The sequence below is a fragment of the Amphiura filiformis genome, chromosome 7 (genome assembly GCF_039555335.1).
Source record: "Amphiura filiformis chromosome 7, Afil_fr2py, whole genome shotgun sequence".
NCBI classification, from domain to species: domain Eukaryota; kingdom Metazoa; phylum Echinodermata; class Ophiuroidea; order Amphilepidida; family Amphiuridae; genus Amphiura; species Amphiura filiformis.
Window position 1 is genome coordinate 70,470,065 of NC_092634.1, and position 27,644 is coordinate 70,497,708.

General features: G+C 35.7%; 1 protein-coding gene and 1 long non-coding RNA gene across 6 annotated transcripts in view; one reads left to right on the forward strand and one right to left on the reverse strand.

Moving 5' to 3' along the window:
* The window catches only part of LOC140157564 (uncharacterized), a 74,236-nt gene extending 50,295 nt beyond the window's left edge, over positions 1-23,941 (forward strand). For 2 of the 5 annotated variants that reach the window (XM_072180797.1, XM_072180800.1), the window contains 5 exons: positions 5,495-5,557; positions 7,070-7,986; positions 8,799-8,870; positions 11,843-11,997; positions 22,889-23,941. In XM_072180797.1, coding sequence (XP_072036898.1) covers positions 5,495-5,557; positions 7,070-7,713 — 707 coding nt within the window. In that variant the 3' untranslated portion in view covers positions 7,714-7,986; positions 8,799-8,870; positions 11,843-11,997; positions 22,889-23,941. The remainder of the gene's footprint in view (positions 1-5,494; positions 5,558-7,069; positions 7,987-8,798; positions 8,871-11,842; positions 11,998-22,888) is intronic. The other 3 variants (XM_072180798.1, XM_072180801.1, XM_072180799.1) reach the window with 3 other exon arrangements.
* Positions 23,942-24,599: 658 nt separating this feature from the next.
* Positions 24,600-24,742, reverse strand: LOC140157565 (uncharacterized). Its single transcript, XR_011859706.1, has 2 exons — positions 24,684-24,742; positions 24,600-24,630 (listed from the first exon to the last, which is right to left on the reverse strand). It is a non-coding gene; the product is annotated as an uncharacterized lncRNA (long non-coding RNA).
* Between the last annotated feature and the right edge of the window lie 2,902 nt (positions 24,743-27,644).

Here is a 27,644-nt window from a genome sequence, read left to right on the forward strand (position 1 = left end):
AATTAGTTCAATATTAACAACACAGCAGTGTTTTAAAGAATAATATCAGAATTAGGCTAGAGAGTCGTGCTAGTATTTCGAAGGTCACCGGTTCGAATCCGCGGCCAGATGCACTGGTTTTTTTTCAACGTTTATGTGCACTGGCGCGTGGTAAAGATTTAAATTTGTTCAAGATCGTTGATGTTCCCTAAGGAGTGGTCCGTTTCAATCATTTCATCCCGTTGTTTGTTCGCCTTGATTGAACATGCTGATGACCTTGATCTTACCTGTGAGGTTTTCTACCAGCATTTTAATTTCAATCACTTTCAACATGTTTTATATACAGTAGGCCAAAAAATTAAGGTACCAGTTATGTTCATCCCCTGTATATCCTAAACAAAGACAGATATGTCAATTGGAACCAGCAGCCTATAGCTGCATCTTTTAGCTGGAATCTAAGACCCCATTCGTTGACATTGTTCAAGAAATAAAGACATGACGATCCATAAACCCAAGGAAGATGCAAATTTAAAAGTTGCAGTTTGCTCCATTGCATGCCCTATTGATGTGTATGCAAATCGTTCGCGAACAAGATAACTGGCGCACACCGTCATCATCCCTATATCTTCGTGTTAAAAATTGCCGTGATAGTACGATGAATCCTCACGTTTTTCAACAACTACGCATGGTGATTTTATTCGAGATAGGCCGTGCAACTCAGGCTAAGCATACAATTTGAGATTTTGAGCGCCTGCCACACTGTTTCTATTCTATGTTTTACGATTTTCGCATGATCAATATATGGCTGGCCGTAACCGCCACAACGTGGAGCTGCTACGCGTAGCTTACTTTTCGCGGAGCTAAATTGACCAATCATGTTAGATCTTTTCATTACGCGGAGCCAGTGGATGCATCCTCGTTCAGAGAGAAAACTCTTGCCAAAATTAATGTTTACTATGGGGATTTTAAATGAATCGATTGTAAATAAACCACGACCAGTTGTACAGGATCAATACCATTGTTTGATTAGTGTATAGTCAATGTTACCTTGCATGCATGTGTAATGTGTGTGGCGTGTTTGTTTGTTTGTTTGTCTACTGTGTCAGGCCAGGATCACTGACACCCACGGTACTGATACTCTCATACTATCACGGTGATCATATTGTTGAATGTTGTTGACTTAAAAATAATCATGATGCAGTCATGTCTACAGTAGAACTCACCACGACCTTTGAAGGACTTAAACCCTATTAAAAGCTATTAAACCAAGATAACACTCAATGAAAACGGCTCAACTATGTTACATCAGATCTTCTCTGGTTAAATACACACTGCACTTGTGTCTGTTTTACCTGTGCAATGAGCAATGAGCTGGTATTATAGTTTCAGTTGGGTGAACGATTATAAAGCGAACGCAAGATAACAATACTGTGGGCTTTTGTTTACGAAATGAGACAATAGTCTGCTTATTGTTAACCAGCGTTCTTGAAAATGAGAAGCTTAATGACTTAACACGGTTTATATTTTTGGTACAAAAGTACCAATATTTCCAAACACCTAAATTAGCTAAAAATTTAGGACATGTTACAAAACTATATTTTCTAGAATTTCAGAGAATACTTTAAATATTGGCCGGTTATTTTTTACACAGTAGTGACGTCAACTAGGCAATGGCCTATACTTCTAACATACACTATTTGTAGAGGTCACGCGTCAATGGTGAGCGCACTGAGTATTGTGTATAGGAAAACGGACAGTAACTACAGTATGTATGGCCTACTACTAGTATATAAAGTAAATCCGAACTGGTTTGCAGTTTGCTGAAGGTCGAATTCCGCAGGGACACCGCGCAAGTTATACAAATTAGCTCCCGGCGATACACTGCAGATCACAGAACTGTGTGCATAGTTTACCACCACTCTGCCTAGCTATATAGTTATGTACAATACTCTATGAGTTTCTTATGAGTGCATGTCCATCTTAAGGTGGTTCTGGACCCATTTAGGAAGTGCTCTATTTATGTTTTAAACATATTAATTGAGTAGGGCAGAGAACACTGATCCATATGCCTTTTGTTTGAAGCTAATCGGACATACGGTTTTCATAATACATACATTTTAAATGTCTTTGTATTGTATTGTTTTTATCAATAATCAATACAGTTAATGAGCTAATATGACTTGAAAGTGCTCATTAATATGTAATTTTGTTAATATTTTGCTAAAATCCAATGCATAAATGTTCATAACATTTTTATTTAACAGAATATTGGTTTCAAACTTGGTCAAAGTGTTCCTAATGACTTCCAGATAATTTATGCATAATTAATGAGCTAGCCGCCCTAATTTGCATAATTAATTAGCATTTATGCAAATTAGCTCATTAATTATGCAAATATGCAAATGAGGGGCGGCTTCACTATATAATACATTAGAACATATTAGAAACACTTTGACCAAGTTTCAGGGCAAAAGTATGCAAAATAAAAGTACCATGAACATTTATGCATTGATTTTTAGCAAAATATTGCCAAAAATTACATATTAATGAGCCTTTACAGTCCTTTTAGCTCATTAACTATATTGATTATTGATAAAAACAATAAGATACAAAGAAAATATAATTTGATGTAGTATAGAAACCGTATGTCCGATTTGCTTCAAACAAAAGGCATATTGATCAGTGTACTTTACCCTACTCAATTAATATGTTTAAAACATGCTCAAAGCATTTCCTTATTTCTAGAAAATGCATCCAATACCACCTTAATAATAAGTCAGTTCGTACTTTTCATAAACTACTTTTTGAATCATAACTTTCGTGACCGAGGATATCTTGCAACTACGTGACGCTCGTCTGGCAAATTCTTAATGAATAAATTCGCTTCACGTAATGAGTAAGTCGTACTTAATTAGTCAGTTTTACCTCCGAGTAATGAAAAACTCTAACATGATCATGATTGGTCAATTTGGCTCCACGGAGCAAAAAGTCAGCTACGCGTAGCAGCTCCACGTTGTGGCGGTTGCGGCCTACTATATCAGTATCCCATATGATATTTCTATTGCAAGAAAATTTTATTTGTTGTCAGGTTTTATCTTAAATACACTAACTGGAAATTAAATACACTAATTAGTGAGGACCGGTATTTTGCTGTGGATATGTTTAACTGCAATTTGCGGGTAAAAATTTGAAATCCTGAGTAAAAATTTTGATCATATTCAACTCTTTGAGAAAAAATTTATATAAAAGAATGCATGTAAAATCCAGCTGCAATACAATGTACATTATTGACACACTATCACTCTCTTTATATACGGCAATAATAGAATATCGATTTCAATCGAATTGAATACGATGCTCAGTTTTGAGTTTGTAGTTGACTACTAAGCGACCTAAGAGATCGATTGCTAGCCAATCAGATAGAACTCCTTTTCTTGCGTTCGGTGAAATACCAGTCGCCCGTCGCTCACCAACGGAGTATTAAATTTATATTTATCGAATAGGAAGTCGACACTGTGTGGCGCCTGCTTCCCATTGATTAGCATGTTAAAAGTAACGTCGTGCTTTCATTGATCAGAACACAAAAGTGCAACTTTTGATTTCGTTTCTTTTTTAGGTTTTAGATCACCATATCTTTAATTCTCAAACAATTTCAAAAGATAAGGTCTTTAATCAGAGATAAAGAGTACAGGTATTGGCTGCTTAATTTTGACATTTTGTCCTTATTTAGGATATACAGGGGTGAACACAACTGGTACCTTAATTCTTTGGCTTACTGTAGGTCTATGCAAGAGCCAACGAAATGTGCGTTTGAAGTACTGCATAAGGAAAAGCGTGTTATAATTCTGACCAAAACATCTTTCAGCCGTAATTTATTTTTTACAGGATAAATAAAATAATATAGGCATTTTAGTACTCATTTTGTTGACGAAAAGTGTGGATAATGCTGTTGTTTGGACGATCCTCTTGTTTAACCCGAACGCTAAAAGTGGTTTTTGACTGATTCGGTCACGTGGGATGAATACATGCGAGCTCATGCGTAATGGTTTTGCTTTGTAGATTTTATAGAGTTAGGGCACACTGTAGAGTTAGGGTTAAGAAAGTCCATTGAAGGCATGACTTGGTAAAGCTGCAACCGATCTTGTAATGAAGCTCTTCGAGCTGCAGTATAAATTTGCATGAGCACAGTGACAAGGTTAATCCATCTGCATTGACGGGGATCGCTGCATATCCGTATCTGGCCATGAAAGAAACTTGTTTGATCGGAGCATAGACAGTGATCGGAGTAATATAAAATTAGTATTATCATTAGGAGCGATTGCCGAATAAGGTGTGTTATTATTATTAGTGTTAGTGTTATTATCATTATTATTATTATTATTATTATTATTAGTTATTACCGAATAGGGTGCAACTTGCTAGACTTGAGTCCAGTCCAGGTTAGGGTTTAGGGTTGGGGTGGGCAGTCTTGTAATAAGACTAGTAGAGTTGCACCCTATTCGGCAATCGCTCCTTATTATTATTATTATTATTATTATTATTACACCGGTATATAAACAGTGAACGGAGAGTCCGTCTCTCTTTCTTTGCCGACGGGCCAGACTCCTCCCAAGTAATGTTGTAATAGGGGGATCGCTACACCTCCTCCACAGCGAGTCTGTTACCTTCCCAGCATTAAAGAATGCCGGTACTCATTTATACACCTGGGTAGAGAGGAGTAATTGAGGTGAAGTACCTTTTTCCTTACTCAAAGGCACAACACACATGGCCACGTCGGGGCTCGAACCCACAATCATGACCGATCTCACGTTCATAAGGCCTGTGCCCCACCTCACATGCCCGTCTCTATTTTTAACTTCCCTAACTTCTACTAGTCACAAACTACTTTATTCATTCCATTTTAGAGCATTTATTGTTAATAGTATATTAAATTTCCATTTCCATTCGTTTATTTCCATATATAAAAATATACAACTACATCAAAAAATATATCAATTACAATAAAGTACAAAGGAAACACAATATGGCGGAAAAGGCAGAAAAGCCAATAATGCCTGAGAATTGCCTTTCCCTGACGAAAAAACAAAACAAAGATTATGAAATCAACCAATATAAATAAAAATGACTAACAGACATGACAAATTACAGTGCTCGAGAATGGGCTAATTGTACTTAGAGATAAGATTTTATTTAAGCTGTTTGCGGAAATGTTTTATGGACTTTGAGATTTTTATTTTTTATCTAGAGAGTTCCAAAGAATAGGTCCGCAAAATTAAATTAAAAATGTTCCGCTCTCTCAAAATTAAATTCAGGGTCGGTAGTATATTTAGGGTAGGTCGGGTTACGCCAATCAAACATTTTTTTGGCCTGATCATCTTTCTTCCATGGACCGGATTGAATCTATTGCAAATGCTAACAACGGATTAGCCGGTTTTACCTGCATGACATTTAATTCAAGCCTAGGATAACATGAATCCATCATTGTAAATCCCGTCTCTTTGTTTTAATATTTCAGACGGTGAGACACATGATGCAGAAGCCAAGCTACTCTTTAAACGGCTTACCACTTATTTGCAAGGTAAAGATAAAGCTTCAGGTTCAAAACAAGTAAGATCCCCGTAAGAACTCACGTAAGCCTCTTTACTATCAACGATCACTTTTCTTGAAAAGAGATTTATTATCGGAAGTTCCGTAAACAAGATAAGTACCCAAATACACACAAAATATTTTCGTAACATTTTCAAAATGGCGCACAAGATTGCAAGAAAACCATTGAATGTTGAGTTGTATAATAATTAATGAGGTTATAAAACAACGGTTTAATATCAATATATCAATATCCCCTTCACGTGTAAATCTAAACATGTTTCTACATATTTTTCATTTAACATTACATCAATCATAAACGAAAATATACCATGCAAACAAAAATAGTGGTTCTAGTTTAAAGGTTGTAATTATTATTTTGCTACATGTCTCAAGCTTGTTTTGATTCGTTAAAGAAAAGGGTAGTGAATAGGGTTTTTATTTGCCATTTGAATGAGGAGATGCTCAGACGGTCTAAAGGCCTGAAACAAACACCCCTTAATGATCTGCGTGCTAGCCATAAGCTTCAACATAAAAAGTCCAAGTTTTGAGATATTTTCTCAAACTATCAAGAGCTATCTAAAGAACCACTGAACCAATACTAGGCTTGTTTGTACTCATTTTAATGCATTTTTCATGTTGATTCCAAATATGGTAATGAAAATTTACAATTCTGAAATCTTTGAAATTTTGAATTTTTGAAAAAACTTGTCGTCTGCAGTCGACACCCGCGTGGAGAGAATTAACATTTATGGCCTAAGTTGCACAATATAATACAAACAATTGCATGCATACACACATACCCCCCACCCAACATTATTATACACACACCCATAGAAATAAGCAGTTATCAATAACATTATCAATTACTCCAACACTTTATCATGTTTATAGTACACTCTTGGTAACTGGTATCGGCCCCCGTCACGGTTGAATACTAAAAATACTATTAAAATGATGTCTATGAACTTTTGTGCTACCTGGTCACTTAATATGCTTTATATGGTCCAACGGACATGGTAGAGGAAGGGGTGTGCCTTGCGAATGCCCCTCTTGCCACTCCCAGTTGCGGGATGGGTCTAACATTTATTTACTTTTGGTTAATGTTCGAATCGTTATCAATAACATTATCAATTACTCAATACAATACCACTAGACATTGCAACAAAATGTTATTTAAGTGTAAAACGTTTGTAAAAATATCTTTCACTATTAATTTAAAAACATTTTTATACAGGACGTTATAAAACATGTTGTTAATCCTATATTTACTCGATATATTTAATCGTTATATTACAAAAAATTGGTAAAAGATAGTGAGTTCGCTTCCCAATTAAAACACAGCTGAATAACATATCATACAGTGCCTACTTTTCAGCTCCATTCGAAACTGGCAGATTGGTATTGAAAAACTTGCATCTTACATTAGACCTATGTTCTTTTTTTACATTATCTTTTGATCATAATAATTCTTCCACTGCTTTATTTTTCTCTGTGTATATAGATGCTGCTGAAAAACGCGGAACCGGGCGATTCAATAACTTTGTTGATCCACTCGCTACTGGATTCAGGCCGAACCAAGGTCAAGAAAAACGCGGAACCGGGCGATTCAATAACTTTGTCGATCCACTCGCTACTGGATTCAGGCCGAACCAAGGTCAAGAAAAACGCGGAACCGGGCGATTCAATAACTTTGTCGATCCACTCGCTACTGGATTCAGGCCGAACCAAGGGAAGAAAAACGCGGAACTGGGCGATTCAATAACTTTGTCGATCCACTTGCTACTGGATTCAGGCCTAACCAAGGGGAAGAAAAACGCGGAACCGGGCGATTCAATAACTTTGTTGATCCACTCGCTTCTGGATTCAGGCCAAATGAAGCTGAAGAAAAACGCAGAACCGGGCGATTCAATAACTTTGTTGATCCACTCGCTTCTGGATTCAGGCCAAATCAAGGTGAAGAGAAACGCGGAACCGGGCGATTCAATAACTTTGTCGATCCACTCGCTTCTGGATTCAGGCCAAATCAAGGTCAAGAAAAACGCGGAACTGGGCGATTCAATAACTTTGTCGATCCACTCGCTACTGGATTCAGGCCGAACCAAGGTGAAGAAAAACGCGGAACTGGTCGATTCAATAACTTTGTAGATCCACTCGCTACTGGATTCAGAACGAATACAGGAGAAGAAAAACGCGGAACTGGGAAGTTTAATAACTTTGTGGATCCATTAGCGTCTGGATTCAGGAATAACATGAAAGGACAAGAGAAGCGAGGAACTGAACGATTTGATAACTTTGTAGATCCATTGAAACCTGAGGGAGTAACAAAAGAAGAGCAAGAAAAACGCGCAACAGGACAGTTTAATAATTTTATGGACCCTTTAGAATCGGGATATAGGAATAAAGCAAAAGCGACAAAAGGTAAACAAAATTTAATTGTTATCAAACATGAAACATAATTTGATTACAGAAAAATAATGAAGTTTTTAAAACTCTCGTCTTACAGCTCAAAAAGTCTGGAATTTTTTAGTTATGCCAACAATTTTGTTGGCAAAAGTTAATCATCTGAGGTGAGTTGTTGAAGTTGTTACAATTCAACGGTGCAGGGAACTTAGTTGATGAAAATCAACTATATAACACAGTGCCTGCGTTGTTGCAACTCAATGAAAAGAAGTTTTTGCAACGCAAACAAAATGAGTTATCTTGACGTATTTCGATTTTTTTAAACTTTTGATCTCAACACAAGATTAGACGAACCTCAAATTTTCGGTCACATCTTTGACCTTCATCGGGAGACTGGCAACTCGAGTTCCTGATCAGTGACCTTTTGGACACTTGACCCCAACACTTTATCATGTTTATAGTACACTCTTGGTAACTGGTATCGGCCCCCGTCACGGTTGAATACTAAAAATACTATTAAAATGAACTTTTGTGCTACATGGTCACTTAACATGCTTTATATGGTCCAACGGACATGGTAGAGGAAGGGGTGTGCCTTGCGCATGCCCCTCTTGCCACTCCCAGTTGCGGGATGGGTCTAACATTTATTTACTTTTGGTTAATGTTCGAATCGTTATCGTATCGTCTGCTTTTTATTGTGTTCATATATTTTTTCCATGTTTATTATTTGGCAAAAACTCGATGTTGGTTTTTCTATCGCTCAAACGCTTCAAAATTTGATTTGCCTTTCTTTTAAATTTTTGTATGATTTTCTTTATTTCTGCTTATAGAACAGTCTTCAAATGATCTTCTTCTTAATTTGCTAACCCGTTTTTTGAGGGAAGATAGCGATACGAGAAATGGTAAGAGCAGTATACAAGGGATACACATGTAAACAACACAATGGTCATAAATAAACATTAATCTTGATTGCACTATTTTAGAATCTTATGCATCGTATAGAGTATATGGATCTGATGATCAGCTGAGAGCCCATAGCGCCGCTTTACCACGGATTTAGATCGTCAATTCAAAATACCAGGATAAATCTTTCTGTGTTGATGTTTCATTTCATTTGAAATTAAAAACTCACAAAGATATGTCTTGTCTTAAATAAAGAATGGTTACCATGACAACGGGATAAGGTCCATCATCTTTTCAATCTCCCTTTAAAGGTTGAGATCACTCAAATGTGGCATTTTTCCTTATCGCTTCATCAGTATTTTTATTTACGCTATTTCATCATTGCTGTGGATATAAAGGCTTTGGCATCCTGCCACCTTGTGTGACACGTGGTTTAAAAAATGAACTCTACAGGCTTTGTGTCAAATAAAACTGGGTTTGATGGCTTGTTTTGGTTTTATTTATAGTAATCAGTAAACACGCAACATCGGACTATGCCATAGTCGATATTTTTATAAATAAAGAAATTATGCTAGTATTATAATCATGATGAACTCGTTCAGTTGAACTCCAAATTATACAGATACCACAAGTCAAAGTATTCTGGTCATAAAAAGGTTTATTATGGTTAGTGATAGTAAAGTCTATACGTATGTTATTGAATGCAACATAATTGGCATAATTATATTGAGTGCTCACTTATGAACAATTCTGATTTTGGGATATGCCAGTTTATTGATCGCGAAACCCCAAGTAGAGGGAAGTTAGGAAACAGGAAGTACGGTGACTGAAAAGTTTAGATGTGAAACTCTATCAATTGTACAAATGAATACAAATCAGAGTTATATGATATGTAATAGCCAGAGTAGGCACTTTGAGTAAGTGGAGTACGAAGCTACTGTAAGCACTGTACAGGCTGTATCAAAATGATTGGTACCCATCAACTGTCAGCGATTATGGACAAGACTGTCTCATCAAAATGCAACATAGGAGCTACCTTACCGGTATATTTTATAGATGATATTCATAAAACTATAAATCCTGGACATTTCAAGGGGACCAAATGTTGCATATTGATTAAGCTCTCGTAAATTGGCCGATTGAAATATGTCAATCTTTTAACGATTGATGATAGGAATCAATCTTAATTGAAATGTTTTTTGTTTTCACTTAAACTCTCTTTGTAGACTGATTTCACTATCTAATCAAGTGTTAATCCTAATGTACTGGCAAATGACATGTATACGTGTTGCATGTGTTTGGAATGAGATTTCAACTGTTTAAGAGTGAACATTTTCAATCTTTTTTTCAACTGGAAAGGACTTGTCCCTAATTTGGGACGGCAAAAGATTGAAAAACAATGAAAATCAATCCTTTCTACTGAAAATTCAATCGAAAAAGATTTGCCCCTAACTTCAATCACTAAAAGATTGTTAAAGATTGAGAATCACTGCTGGAAAAAAATAGTTTGAAAAATTCAACTCACCGACTGAATATACAGTCGAAAACGATTTGTCCTAAATCGGGACGGCGAAATTGAAAATTCAATCTTTTTGATTGAATATTCAATCAGGCAATTTAAGAGAGAAGCACTGATGTGTATACAGCTTGCATTTCCCTACACGGAAAGTATGTGGTTTTTATAATCATCGCAAAGTAAAATGTTGGTTTGGGTAAGGAGGGTGTGGCTGGCCAGGAAATCTGACAACCGACCCCCAAAATAAATCAAAATATACTAAAAAGCAATTTTTTCTTTAAAAACAATGAAGAATCTACACTTTGTCCAAATTTTGTAGAAAGTTTGTCTGTTTAACGGTCGCTCCACGCGTACGGAGCACACATGGGTTCCGATGGGACCAGGTTAACACAGGTAACGTACAAGCTTCCTAGATCGTCTTTTTTATGATCACTACTGGCTATAGAAACAAACAAAGACGTTTGACGTCAAATAATGGCTTGTATCTTATTCCCGTATACTTCAATGACCGTAGGTTATTTATCTTAGGTAGGGGAAAGTGCCTTTAGGGATTTCATTGACAATTGATAGTATTACGTCACCTGTATCCAGAGTGTTACCATGGTTACACTGTTAAAACATTGGGCTGGGTAAAACATTTAACCCATAAAACATTGGGTAAATTTTACCCAACATTGCCTTAACCGATGTTGGGTACCCAATGTTGGGCAACGTGTTTTACCAAAACGGTTTTTTACCCATTTTTCTAACAGTGTATGCATGAAACATTCTTGGTGCCTCTTTATTCTCCAGCCATGCAAGCTACAGCATAATTGATACTGTGGCCATATGGTATGGAGAAGTCCGCTAGAACTAGTATTATTACGAGGTTTAGCGGTGGACTCGTAATACAGAGTGGACATCATACTAGCTAAACCTCATTATTGATCATTTTTGAAGGGCATTTGGTCTTAAGGGGGGTACTACACCCCTCGATAAATTCGTGACTATTTTTGCATTTTTATCAAAAACTATTAACACAGTGGTAACAAAAGTTATGTATATTATTGGGGCAAGGAATCCAATTACTACACTGGAATTTCAGTGACCCAAGACAAGCGGTTCATTATTTATGATAAGAAAAGAGGTACCGCTAGAATGTAACCTCGTTTCCTATCATATTTACTGAACCGCTTGTCTTGGGTCACTGAAATTTCAGTGTAGTAATTGGATTCCTTGCCCCAATAATATACATAACTGTTGTTACCAGTGTGTTATTATTTTTTGAGAAAAATGCAAAAATAGTCACGAATTTACCACAGGGGTGTAGTACGCCCTTAAAAAGGACTAATAATATTAGTAATATAGCATCTTTACTCCTCTTTCACGTTCTTTTGCATCTATGGTATTTGTAAAGCTTTAGCACAAGTTTTCATTGGAGAGACACATTCATTCTCGTTACTTTTTTCTCGACAGTCATAAATTCCGACTTGCCTTCTGACAAACGAGGCAGGGTTACATTTTTCACTTTCATCGACCCCCTTCGCACTGGATTCGGCCGAGGGGGCATACTGGATAATACTTGCATGGGACAGTTCTTAGTATAACATCCTACATATGTATTGGATTGGGTATGATTTATGATATACTAAATGTTTTTATTAATTCATTACTGGAGTGAAGAAACAAACACCTCGATGAAACACATCGCTTACGTCACTAGTATGTCAAAAAGTATCAGCAGAAACACAATGCAATTTTTAATGATCAGAATCAAGATGTAATGTTGCATATTTTCTGATGCAAGGCTAATCTTTTTTATTTTCAATACTTAAAAATAATCGAAAGAAATAAAATTAAGGCTTGGAAGGAGAAATAGAAAAGAACGAGGAAAAGTACAGAATATTCATAGATGGAAAGGCGTGCTCTTTTGATTTTGTAGACGTTTAAAAAACTATTTTGCTTTGTTTTGTTTTCACTTGGCTGGCGCAGTTTCGGTGGGTGTTTCTTTTCCCCAGTACATAATTCATTTCATGCACATGGTGGTGGGATATATTAATGTCATCTTTTAACAAATTTCGATTTTGCTATTTCTTTTTCTCAGAATTATATATAAATAACGTTTCACTTTCAGTAATATTCCCTTTGCACTTTGAGCCGAACTATTTAATAGATAAAATGCTGTATTATGATGATTATCACGTTTATATCGACATTTGAAACGGTTAGCTATTTTCACCTCGGGCCAGGATCCTGTCTTCGTTAAACCTTAGATTTTGTCACAAATGTAACACTTTCGTCTTTCCTTTCACCAGGCGGCGGATGACATGATCGCGCCGGCAACTCGTGAAACCGCCCGGCCGTATGGCATTTTCCATATACTCGATTAATTTTGTGGGGTTCATTATCGAACCCCAACGGTTTTAGCTTGTATTTATATTATTTATCAACATAGGCCTATTTGTTTGTGATATTTCAAGCGTTTTAAAATTTCAAAATAATCCCATTCAAGTACACGGTTGACGATGAAAATTTACTGAATTTAGGGACTGCACGTCATACACCACCTGCCTTTCACCATTGTTCACAGTTTATTTTAATTTATCAATATATTATATTGCAGCTGTAATAAAAACGGACATTTGAGGGGAAATTAGGCCCTGTAGTGCTTTTTAAAGTACTGTTTGTGTGTGCACACAGAGTAGCCTCAAATCTCACCTGCGTGAAAAGAAAAACGGACATTTGAGGGGAAATTAGGCCCTGTAGAGCTTTTTAAAGTACTGTTTGTGTGTGCACACAGAGTAGCTTCAAATCTCACCTGCGTGAAAAGAAAGGTGCCCCAATATAGGAAGCAACGTGATAATAGACAAAAGATGCGGGCTATTGTGTCCTCTGTAGTACAGCATCATCCCCGGAGCATCACACTGTAACGGAGTTTATTCCACATGAAGAAAATACCGCGTCAGTCCGGGAAGTTTGACCATGGGCTACTTTACAAAAATAGGAAGGCATACAATTTCTGTGGCATACGGTATTATTGTAGGTCCTAGATTACTGTTAGTGTTACCCGTCAACAACATTCCAAAATTGGTTTCAGATATTTTTTAAAATTATTATTGTGTTGCTTCGCTTTCGATGTTGCATTGATATGAAAACCACACATGAACGCACGATTTCTGATCAGGAATATGGACTGCATACAAAATAGTTGTAATATGACAATTCAATTTAGTGTCGATGTATTTTGACGCATGTATTATGACAGGTTTTAGTCATACTGACCCAGAGGATGATTTAAGCACTTCCCAGCAAGTCTTGCGGTTAGCACAGCTGTGTGAGTGAACATGCCCGCCCACTGCATACACACGTGCATGGTTAAATTTGAATTTGGACAGATATATTTACAATAAAACCACCTTCAAAAGGTTGGTCGATTTCACATTTTATGTTATCTACAGAAGGTGTGAATTATCCTTCATGCATACATCACTTTAAATCTGAAATCGACCAAGTAATAATGACACACGGGCAATTCTAAAACAACATCTTTTGCACAGAGTTCAATGGGATTTGAAAAGTAAAGTGGCAGTTGAAACTCTAGTGACAACACTTTTACAGTGCATGATGGGGCTTCCTTAAATCATCCTCTGATACTGACCCGAGTGGCACGCTTCTGTGGACAAACACCTCACCTACCGTATCTGCCTGGCGATGAGTCGCTGTCAGTCTCAGTTAATTTTTTCTGTCTTCATTTACTATATCTAGGCGCGCCGCTGAATTAAGGCTGGTTTTATATAGGTCGGAGTTTCATGCTCGCAAACTGCGTGAACAGCAGAAAAACTATATCAGAAAGGGTACGCATATATCCAAATTATAGTCAGTACTTAGTATATTAAGGCCTGAAGACTGGAAAGGGTGTCCAATTTGCAGACTATTAATTAATAGAGTCTAGTCCCGGAAGGTATAAAAAAGTTCTTTCTAGAAATTCCGTCTCATGTATAAAGGGTCATTCGAGAACCCTGAAGACTTTTCTTTATATACGTGTATGGAATCTGCCCATATGTCAAAGATGCCGGGCAAATATTCGACCAAATTTTTAGAAAAGCGGTTTTTACGCGTGCTCTTACGTACTTTTTGTTTTATGAGCGTTGAGCCGATAGATCAATAACTATTACATTTGATAAAAAGCAACGGCCATTTCGCGAGTTTGTCACGCTTCGTCACGTGAACTGCATTGACCAATCATCGTACGAAAATGAACACGGGAATGAACGTCATTAAAATAATTATATACTTTTTGGTATTGTAATCAAATTTGAGGACCAAATGTCGTCTGCAAATGTCGTCTGCAAATGTCGTCTGCAAATAGCGCGATAATGATGAACGGATACAGTATATACTAACCATTTGTGTTGTAATAATGACGTGTTATTAACATTATACTAATTTTTCTTCCCAGTAAAAAATGTTCTCAAGACATTATTTCAAAACGTAATAACATTTGGATGTCGGGTTATATAAAGGTCATGAAAACACTTTTTAAAACGTTTATATAAACAAACACTACAACAACATTTTAATAATGTTGCTGTCAAGATATTATTGTGAAATATTTATTGGTAAACATTGTTGCAAAATATTTGTCAACTCTCTAATAACATTGTGTTTAAATGTCTTGCATTTGAGTTTCAAATTTGTTTTGGGAAGGTTATTAAAACGTTTTATACCCTTTATATAACACAACAATCAAACGTTTTCTGTAAAACGTTTTGTTTTTGCTGAGTTTACACGGTAATAAAAATCACACTAAAATGACGTTAAACTGCATGTTCATTGACTATTTCTGAAGCTTCAAGACATTATATCCTATAGCGACGGAATGATCGAACTCACCCCAACCCCACAAAACGTTTTACAGAAAAAGTTTTGAATGTCGGATTATATATACACTCTAAGAAATAAAGGTTCTAAAAAAGTTCTAAAGTTGTCCTCTCAGGAGAACTCTTAGAGGTTCTCTAAAGAACCAAAAATGGTTCCAAAACCATCGAAAATGGCCCCAAAAATGTGATACAGAACCGTTTTCAGTTCTTTAGAGAACTTTTGAGGGTTCTCCAAAATTAACGAACTTTTCTGAGAGGTTCAAGAGGGTAGGTTCTCCTGAGAGGACAAAGGAGGTTCTATTTAGAACCTTTATTTCTTACAGTGTAGGGTATTAAACGTTTTTATGCAAACATTTTTAAACACTTGCTGCATGCAGCATATTCTAACCTGTACCTGCTAACATAATGTTCTTTATAAAGTGCTAAAATATTTTGCATAACTGTTTACAGAACAATCGTTGAATAAGTTCATCAGGTTTGTTGATTAAATAAACGAAAAGACATTTTAGCTTGACAAAAACAAGTGAATTTTTACTCACTACAATATTTCGTCCTTCACATCGGAGGACTTCATCAGGTATGACTGATATGGGCATCTGATCCACTTTCCCGGGAGATGGGTTTCCGGTGATGTTTAGACTAATTTCCAGTCTTTTTTTTAAAGCGGATCATATACGTGGCTAAGGAAATACAATAGACCAAACAGGTCTCAATACAATATACCAAACAGACAGTATTAAATTCACTTTCGAAAAAGAGGAAGATGGAAAAATTCCTTTCTTGGACACACTTATTATCAGATCAGTATCTTGATTACACTTCAGAGCATCCTCTCCATCAAAAAATGGGAGTAATCAGAACCCTTTTCGATCGCATGAACTCTGTTGTCACAGAAACAAGTGATAAAATCAAAGAAGAAGAGCATATTCGCACAGCCCTTAAAAACTGTGGCTACCCGAAATGGACGATGGACAAAGTAAAAGATTAAGGTTACACGAAGAAACGTATAAAAAAACGTATAAAAGACGTATAAAGTTGTTCTCTAAAACCGCGTTTTCTCAGCAATCAAATATCGCAGTGAGTCAAATGTTGGTGCATGGATGTATCTTTACATTGTTTTTGTGTGTTTATACAAATTTTTAGAATCCGTTTGAAAATCCTTCGTTTAAATCATTTTTACGCACCATGTTCAAAAGATCAAAAACGCGTTCCATGCAGTTTTTTTCAAATGTTCGCTCCGTATAAAACCACGCCGAGTGATTATTTCTCTTTTTTGTATTGTACTACAAATCGACCAAAGAAATAATGTTGCCATGGGGAAGAACAAAATACAGTACCGATTAAATTTTATTAGCCCGTTTTTGGGAACAATTTTCGAGAATCTTGTACCACAAAACACTGTTTTGTTACATTATCGATATCTGGATTACGGGACGTTAATTCAGACATCTGAATACCTACATTATTTCTCAACATTCTGCCAATTGCTATCCCATTTGATTTTCACTCCAAATTGAAGCTAGTATTGCAAAAAACGAGGTTTTTCCTTCATCAGTTCGTTCAAAATTTCAGCGCCGAGATGCGTGTTTATTCTAAGAGCCATTGTGCGGACGCGATTGTAATCACGTAATTGCATCCAATTATAGTTATATATCCGCTTCGGGAACAAGCAATTGCGTAAGCTGATGTATGGCCGAGTGGATAGAGCGTTGGACTGGGGATCTGTTATGAAACATTTTTGTTGGTTCGAGTCCCCGTGTGGCTGAATTTTCTTTTGTTTCTCTTTTCTCATTTTTACTTCCTTTCTTTCCTCTTTTCTTTCTCCTTTTCTTTTTTCATTTCTTTTTTTTTTCATTTCTTTCTTTCTTTCTTTTTCGTTCTTTTTCTTTCTCTCTCTCTCTCTCTCTCTCTCTTTCTTTCTCTCTCTTTCTTTCTTTCTCTTTTCACTATTTTTTTATTCTTTCTCGCTCCTTTCTTTTTAGTTTTATTTGATTGATTCGCTGACTGCAGTGAATCGTGATTGATTGTTTTTCACTTTATATAATTCAGAAATTTGTAGGCCTGCTAAGTCTGTCTTGTTGAATATTCTTCCCAAATTCGATTTGCAAATAATTGCTTTTTGATATTGTTGTTGATGTTATTGTTGTACCCTATTACATTGTAATCAGGGGAATAGCATCATTGATTTATCAAGGCTATAAATTCAAAATCAACCAATTTTCCAGGGCGTAGCTTGACGAAGTGCCCCAAATCAATTTTAAAATTTATAAAATCCTTATGAAAATTGCCGAAAACGGCTTGTGCCCCCCGGCATCCGACCCCGCATCCGACCCGGCATGCCGCCCCTCATGACACCCCCCCCGACTCACGAGCTCCGGGCATCGGCAAGAGCTAAGCCAAGTTTCATAGCCTATTCATGTCTTGTCCGTGGATCGATATTCTATTATAAGTAGGTATGTCACAGTGGCTGCACAATAATTCTGCTACACTGTGCATGCAAGCATAACAGTGAATTGAAAAGGGCGCGCTTCAAATTTGGCCAATTTTAGAAAACATCCATGTCGATAAATGAATTTCTTCATATGCTTCATTTATCCAAATTGTTTGAATTTTTAATATATGGTGTGTGAAGCCTTTCCGAGGCTAACATCGGGTCCTTAAATAAAAAAATTGTTTTGTCTAAGAGCTACTGCCTGTTTTTATGGATTTTTGAAGATCGCTCATAAATCAGTAAATATAGGCCTATTGAAGTAAAGGAACTACCACCATTTAGCTGAAATACTAATCTTTCTTAGCATGTAAATTAATTCCGTCGACAACGAATGAAACACTTCCTAAAACTAGTTGAAGCAAAACATTAATCAATTATATTTTTAGGGAGTAATTTTCCAAACCACAATAGCTCTAAGCCATTGTGTGTGTCCAAGGCCATACTATTTTTGTATACGCGGTACAGTAAAATAGCTTTTGCTTTTACCGATTATCCTCCCATGTTAATCCAGATGACAAAATGTTAATTTAAAGTCTCATTGCAACTGAATTTTAATTTTTACTTTTCGGACTTGGCTTTGAGTAATGGTGACACATACCATGTTTACAGTAAAATGAAAATTATATTCCAGACACCGTCAAAATGTCAAACTTTTTATTTTTTTGTATTGTTTTTAAATAATTAACTGCAGTTCATTTATTCAACCTCATAACAGGATCATACTTAAAAATTTATGATGAATGAACAGACGTTCATTAAATATTGAAAAAAACCTAAAATTACTCATGCCTAATTTGCATAATAATATCATAAATACATAATTAGCTGTAATTACCTAATTTGCATAATTAATTACTTTTTGTGTATTTTTTGTTATCAATTGAAAGAACTTTGTATACATATGTGTGCAAAAAAAACCGCACCTTTATATCATGTACGGTTTTCTATTGGCATCAATTTTGCATATTAATTAGCTGAACTTAGTCATTTTTGAAATTTAATTTGTCTGCAGATTGGCCGAAATTGCTAAAATAGTATATTTGGTTAATTTATTATAATTATTCAATGATAGATTTTTTAATTTTGTTTTCTGTAACGAAGTCAGGAAAGATATGCATTTAACATGTGATATTTAAATTAACGCTGCTTTTTCAAGCAAGCGTCCAAATATACCTTCAAAATCTTAAAATGTGCCAATTTTGTCATTACAGCCATTTGTGGCAGGATTTCATTCCATCTACGAGCATCTTTAAATTGACACTACGTCACAATGCATTGACCGATTTCAATTCTGTTTTTTGATTTTTGATGCTTTAATAAAGCTCAATAATGTAGGAACATTAAATAACATGTTTCTGCTGCGATTATTTTTGAGGTGATATGCCTATTATAAGTATGCCTACGTCCCGGTACGCTTGTGCGTTTTCTGCATGGCTGTTTCTGTTATGAACTTACGCCCCTCTGAAATCAAGCGCATGAAAAACTCTCGGCTAACCTTAAATGAAAAATAAGATCCAAAACCCTGAAAACCCAATCTCTAAGAAAAATAAGACCACTGAAGAGAAAAGTAAAGGCATGGCGTGTCGGAGCGTATCCAAAGAATCTTCAAAAACATAAGGTAGATACAGCCATGAAACCTCTCCAAACACTCAGGCGCATCTTAGTGCACCCTAAATGAAATTGGATGCCAAAACTGCGATCAGACTTATGTCAGTGAAACTTCTCGCATGTTTGGAACTAGAATGGCAGAACACAAAGCTGAAGTCAATAAGGCCACTAACAAAAAAGGTACACTCGCTCTGAACGCAAGATATCAGAAAAAGAACATACCAAATCAGTAATTTCTGATCATGTTGCCCGGGCCAACCACGTAATTAATTGGGACGATTCAAAGATCCTTGGGCGGGAGCACAATAAGAAGTCTAGAGCAGTTCGAGAAGCCATGGAGATAAGAAGAAGGGGGAGCATTACCTTAAACAGAGAGGAGGGCACATATTTCCTTAGCCACGTATAATTATGATCCGCTTTTAAAAAAGACTGGAAATGAGTCTAAACATCACCGAAAACCCATCTCCCGGGAAGGTGGATCAGATGACCATATCAGTCATACCTGATGAAGTCCTCCGATGTGAAGGACGAAATATTGTAGTGAGTAAAAATTCACTTGGTTTTATCAAGCTAAAATGTCTTTTCGTTTACAGAAAAATATTTTACAATAACAATGCTGTAGATGAGTGTTAAGTCGTTGAAAAGGTTTTAAAAACGTGTTCATGACATATAACCCGAGTTTTAGTTGTTATTTTAATAACAGCTTTAAAAAGCATTTTGACCCAAACCAAAACACGTTTTATAACAAGTGTGTAGAATGTTTCAATTTTTTGTTTGTTTTTCAGATGTATTGACTATAGTTATACTGCCCCTCCTCCCGATTCCAGATAGGAGATTGAAGAAATATTATCCCGTTTTGCCAAATGAAACATATATTGTGTAGCCCAATCCTAGTTCTTTAATTCGACAAAATTGATTGGCAATAAAAGTCATTTTTATATTTGGCCAATTTTTAGAAATTAGGTCCAAAACGTGCGTTTTGGGTTTTTTATCCAGTAACAATCGAGCCTAAACACTTCTAGAAGTGTAATATCAGCTTATCTACTCTTATTTTTTAGCAAACACATTTTTGTATTCTATTCTATAACATTATTAAAAAGATAATTAGAGAACAAACCAAAAGATGATGTTCTATAAACGAACGAAAGTCCTTTCGTTGGTGGGGGGTCATAAAGTCCGATTACGATTGTAAAAACTAGTTCTAAAATATCGGTCAAAGTTAATCTTTCGGAATTGAATTTTTAATATTTCACTTTTATTTATAGGACGTCATGAAACTTTTGGTTTGTTCCCTTAAGATTAAGAGTAATATTATATCACTGTAAATACGTATTACTCAACCGTTGAGCAAAAGGCAAAAGAGCAGCAAAATGAGTCAAATTAACTCAATGCTAATTTTAATTAGCATTGAGTTAATTTGACTCATTAGAAATTTAAAAATTCTAATTCATATTGAGTAAAAATAAGCAATATTGAGTTCTATTTTGTGTAAATCCTTGAATTTTACTGCAATTATTACTGTTAGAAAAAATTGCATGTTTTGCCCCTTATTTTCACAAATTGGCCAAATGTTAAAACTGTACTTTCATTGTCAGTAAGTTTCAATTAAAATGATAAGAATTCAGCAATGTTTCATTCGTCAAAACAGAATTATAAATTTTTTAATTCCATAAAATTAGTGCTGTATTTTCTGGAATTGGGAGTAGTCTCCGTTCAATGGGGCCTGAGCTCGTCAGGCACACCAAATTACATCCCGAATACGAGCAATGCCCTTCTGATATCTGATTTTTTTGAAATTCGTGATATATTTGCAAATTTAATATTTTTTTTTTAATTTTTGATATTTAACAGTCCTCGAAGTAAACTTTATCATCTAATGATTATGTACTTTTAAGTACAATTTAAAAATTGTAGGTATATTTATCATTTACATCATATGAACATGACATTTCGTATTGAAGATAATTATACATTTATTCCCTAAATAATTTTGGGAATAATAATATATTTTTAGGAAAAAAATGCATATCTTCAATACAAAAGGTCACAATTTTTATATGATGGACGGCTTTTCATCCCTGCTACATACACTTTGGGTACATATCATTAGATTTATAAAGTTTACTTCGAGGACTGTTAAATGTCAATTTTTTAATCATTTGTCATAAGATTTGTATTATATCGCGAATTAAAAAAATCTAAATTATTTCATGTAGGAAGGATATTCCTTGTATTCAGAATGCACTTTGCCGTGTCTGATGTTTTCTCAGGTTCCACATAAATACAGTGCAAACGTAGCTATCCGAGCCCTTAAAAGTTCAAGTTTACATTTTAAGCTGATAATGGGGTATTGCAGTTGAAAGGCATACACTCCCATGGAAGACATGAACTTAATCCCACAGACACCCCAGATCCGTCTTTCCAGGATCTGTGTAGACACACAGGGAGTGCATGCAGATTTTAAATGGAGTTACTTATGGATAACTCAATTTAAAATATTCATCCCCTGTGTATGAAGTTAATGCCATCTGTCGTTTTATCTTTTTTGTATCGGGAGCTCTATTGTTCAGAAACGAAAACGCAAGGGATTATGTGAGTTGATCTGTTCCTTGAATTCGTTGTTAAGTTTGAAGTACCAATCAGCTTATTTCAATAGAGGTAGATGCATGTTGTTAATAAAGGCTGGATAAGACAAGATTATGGAACACCCACAGTGTGTGGAAGACCGGTGTTTTTTAGTGGTCTAGCGCCCCTTTCGCTGGTCAATGAATGACAAATAATATACATTTAAAATAGATTTGAGTCTGGCAATTTTGCCTGAAGCAATTATCAGATTACCAATTCCAATGAAAGAAATCCAATTAGTTTCACTTCAACGCACTTCTTTGGTGTTGCATTTTACCAAGTTTTAAGGTGTATTTGGGCCGAAAATAATTCCCCGTTTCATCCCTACATAATCATATGACCGAACAAGTATACGTAATTCTTGGCAATACCTGAGACTAGTATACTAGTCTCAGGGCAATACTGATTACTAGTGATTAATGTATATTTATACCCTGGGCTATTTTCACGAGCCACTCCCGCCTAGGCGGAAGTACCTATACACCCAACGCAAGTCGATTGAAGCCGTACAATTTATCGCGAATTTACGGCCGTAAAATTTAGATAAGCACCGACCCTCTCATCTCACATTTGCATTTAACATAACTCCCGAAACCTAAAACAGAAATGATCTTCGTTCAACTTTTCTGTGGGCAACAAAAGACTAGAATAAAAGGATTGTTCACACGTACCATGCTAACACTTCAAAATAACAATGAGATCCGAAACCGGAAATTGAAACCGAAACCGAAACAGAAAAGATAAAACGACGGCATGTCTTCCACAGGTGATTTACGTGTATGGATTTTCAATCAATTGGAATAACCCAATCATCAGATTGGGTTACAGTGGCGAGACAAACCTTGCAATGTCATTCAGTTTATTGTTCAAGTGCGCATGCACAATACTGATTAAATATGTCACTCTTTTATTTTGCAGGTGTTTAACAGCAACGACCGGGAATCAGTCTATACAAGGATTGTGCAAAGTGTCGAATATGAATTTAATCCAAGCCCTTGGTACCAAGATGGATTTGGGTTTCCTAATAACACATGAAAAGGTTAAATGTAAGATACTGAAATAAATACAGTGTTCTCCGTGTCATACACTGAGTCGCAATGTTGAGGGATTTTGCAAAGTGTCGAATATGAATTCAATCCAAACAGTTTGTCATGATGTATTAAAATCACGCTTAGCGAGGAGAATGTGCGCGCTCACAACCAATACAATAGTCCGACGAGTCACATCTCACAGTCACAATTGATTGGAATTCTGTTACAAGATTGGTTATCAAAAGGGTTGTTTATCGAAGGTTTGCTCAATGAGCACTTAATTTGTGATTAAAATGTCTAAATGAAATTTTCGGCAAAATCTACAAAAGAAATGACATCATGGTAATCAAATCTTTTCCAGGTCCCGGTATGAGCACGCAAATATCGCCCTCATCAGTTACGGAAGATATCACATTCGTCACTTTGCATAATTTCATAATAACACGGGGTCATGTTTACTTATACCATTGCATCATTAGCATTTAAATTTAAGAGAACACTAAAAAATTCTGGGAAACCCGGTCATTTATGGTGTGTCACGGTGACTGGGACCCAGGATCCATGCGGACATAGTTATCATTCTGCCTCTCACCCGACTTCACCGAAAATATTTAAGGTCAAATTGTTCCCCACCCAAGTGACGGCCCTTGTATATCAGGTGTTGTTAGGAACGAACCGTTAAATTTACAAGAGGCCGGAAATGGCAAAATCGTCCCAAAATGACTTTATATAGGATATCTATGGCCTCACAAGCTCAAATAGGCCAAAAAGAAGATGTAGGCCTACATCACGCATGTTGGGTCAATTTTGTCCCGGTATTTCTTTTGAAAATAGATTTTGGTTTCCTATACTAAACATGCTAAAACTTTCAAAATGTTGGAAGTATTTTTTAAAAGAAAAATGTTTTTAAGGTTTTTGAAAAATCCTTCCGGGTGTTATATTATAATTTTAAAAATGCTATGCATAAATTTGTGACCCCATTCTAAAAAAAACGCCGAACATATTTGAAATAAAAAGTTTCTATTAACATTTCCCATTTTGTTTGTTAAAGATAAATACCCCATCAATATTTACGCCGGGGATTAAAAACATTTTTCTGTTAAAAAAAAAGTTCACGTGACAGCATTGTACCATAACCACTAACATGACTATTAAGGTGTAGGATATTTTGTTTTGGCTATTAGCCTCCTTTTCAAAATTATTTAATTATATTTGTACTTAGTCAAGTAGCATTTAATGTGAATTTCATTACCCATCTGAGCATTTTTATGAGTATTTCAGTGCCTAAAATGAGGCTAAAGCGTCATTTTCAGCCTTAATTCTCTCCATAGACTTTACAGGCGAAATGAAAAGGTCCATTAAAAGGAATCCTATTCAAGTTTGTAATAACATTTGCACAAAATGCTAATTCAGTAAGTGCATATCCACAATTATGCACTATAGTTTTCGAGAAGGGCTATACAAATTAATTTTTCACTTAATTAAAATTAATCGGTACCTACTTCTGAAATCACTCAAGCTTGTTGCACAAAACTAACTTAAGTTTTTATTTCTTTTTGTCATAAAATTGACACCTTCTCTTCTATATTGCGCTACAGTTATTGCATAATTTTGTCATAAAATTGACACCTTCTCTTCTATATTGCGTTAGTTATTGCATAATTTTGTCATACAATTGACACGTTCTCTTCTATATTGCGTTACAGTTATTGCATAATTTTGTTATAAAATTGACACTTGCAATAATTTTGTATCACCCATTTCCGCGAAACACTATGAATAAAGTATGGTGCTAGATGGTCATCGCAGCCTGCATACCTATACCTTCCCATAAAGTACTGCGCCAATAAAGTATCCTTACACTTGGAAAAATAATCACGATTTCAAAACTGAACAATATTGGGGTAAATTTGTTTTTTTAATAGATGCACTATCTAATCCTGCACATTATGACATCACATTGAATCCAATGTGACCTCTAGAAGTAAAGTTACAAGCAATTGAATAGACGAGGGTCCAGTTTTAAAAGTGACAAACTGGCCTCAGGCGCAAAAAGATTCTAAACAAGCGAAACAAAGAGACAACACAGTTTCTTCAATGAAACGTGATTTAAAGCAGTTTTTATATCAATTTTTACTTCTCTATATTTTTCATAACTTTCATTTTATTTGTCAGTTCTTTTGTTTCAGTTTTCTTTTGTTCCTTTTGTTTTAAATTAAAGCCAAACGCATAAATTAGCCATTCACCACTCTCAAACCAGATGTCTAGTCTGTGGAGTTTTGAATAGGCCAGTTTGTCACTTTTAAAACTGGACCTTCGTCTAATCAAATGCTTGTACGTTTAACTTTGCTTCTTGAAGTCACATTGGATTCAATGTGGTGTCATAATATGCAGGATTTGATAGTGCATCTATTAAAAAAACCAAATTTACCCCAATATTGTTCAGTTCGGAAATTGTGATTATTTTTCCAAGTGTAAGGATACTTTATTGGCGCAGTACCCTACGGGAAGGCATAGGTATACAGGCTGCGATGACCATCTAGCACCATACTTTATTCATAGTGTTTCGCGGAAATGGGTGATACAAAATTATGGCAAGTGTCAATTTTATAACAAAATTATGCAATAACTGTAACGCAATATAGAAGAGAACGTGTCAATTGTATGACAAAATTATGCAATAACTAACGCAATATAGAAGAGAAGGTGTCAGTTCTTTTGTTTCAGTTTTCATTTGTTCCTTTTGTTTTAAATTAAAGCCAAACGCATAAATTAGCCATTCACCACTCTCAAACCAGATGTCTAGTCTGTGGAGTTTTGAATAGGCCAGTTTGTCACTTTTAAAACTGGACCTTCGTCTAATCAAATGCTTGTAACTTTGCTTCTTGAAGTCACATTGGATTCAATGTGGTGTCATAATGTGCAGGATTTGATAGTGCATCTATTAAAAAAAACAAATTTACCCCAATATTGTTCAGTTCGGAAAGTTCGTATATATAGTACTATACAGATACTGCCAGTGGTGGTGGTGGCACTCAACACAAATGACCAAAACGAGTATGCTCCCCGGAAAGACCCCTGTTTTTGGGACCGCGCAACTCCGAAAGACACCTGAATTTTACCAAAACAAAGCACTGAAGATTTTGGTAATTTCAGCTCTAAAAGCACCTAAATTTACCAGAAAAAAGAAGAAATTTTACCGAAAGTGGAATACCATTATATCTCGGAAATTGTGATTTTGTGGGATATCGCACTTTTCCTTTACGGCTCATAAATTATATACATATGATATTAAACTTTTGTCCTTGTTGTCATGACTGGTTATTATACTTTATCAAGGCTGATATTATTATTGTAAAAGCATTTTTTTCATGTAAACCGTTACGTTAAAAAGCTATAATTGTTAAAGGTACCATACGAGGGTTCATTTCGAAACCTTTTAAGGTTAAAACTCATCAAGACAAAATTTGTGATGTATACAAAACATTTCTTTAAAATGTTTGAAATTTATTAATATTATTGTAGTTTCATTAAGATTGTATCTTAGCATTTCATATTACTTTTAACTGCCTTGTTGCCGACAAAATGTCACAAGTGACATGCTAATATGGACAGCTTCCGTTTGAAAAAACCAACAATAATATTATTAGTGGTTACAGGGCTGTGCGTGCAATAATTATGAGGGGGTGGGCAAGAATGTTTTGGCAAGCAAAAAAAAAAAAAAAAGGAGGGGGAAATTTTTGGTATGCCTAAAGGGGGAGGGGCAAGTGATATTTAGTAGAGCAGGTCAAAAGGGGTAGCGATTTTTGGCCCAGGAAAACAGTACAGAAACGTTCAAATATGCAAGATTGCATGCTCGCTATATCTAAACCATTAATGGTTTGCAAAATGAGTTGCCATGTGCAAATAGGGGTTGTCCAATGATATCATGCCAATGGTTGAGAGGTAAAATTTGTTTTCAGGCTGAGGACGGGGGGGCAATATTTATTGGCATGCTGAGGGAAGGAAACCAATTTGTGGCACGTCGCTTGCAAATTTTACTGAGGGGGGGCTCATAATTATCGCACAACTCCTTAGGGCCTCAAATTTGCAGAGTCAAAAATCTGCAACCCTATAAAGTGAAGACTGAATTTCGAGGTGTCAGTTTTGCCTTTTTGTCGGCGTAGGGCAGTTATATGTCTTACGGTTTTCTAAATTTTATTTGTACTCAATTTATGTTATACATATTGTACAGAGCTTTTCGTTAAGGTGAGTCGGAGTGGTGCCTGAATTAGCGGTGTTTTCGCTCATGAGAAATGAAATAGAAATCCCACACTCAAAGGAAAATGTATGTGTTCAATACGTGAGAGCCCAAGGCTCATTGTATATAATGGATTTTATTTTTCTCCCATGTGTATGATTTTGCCTGGGACGGGATAAATAGCGAAACCTTTTGTTTTAGCTTAGCCCTATTGTCATTACTCAATTACTGCAATACATTTGGAAATATAAATGTTACCCAAATTACCAAAATTGGAAAAAAAATATGGCACAAGGCTCCGATTCACACCTTAAGATATATGTTTTTAAATACGATAACTGGTATTTATGTACATGTAAACTCACAATGTTGTGGTTTTCAGACACCGACTATAATGAAAGAC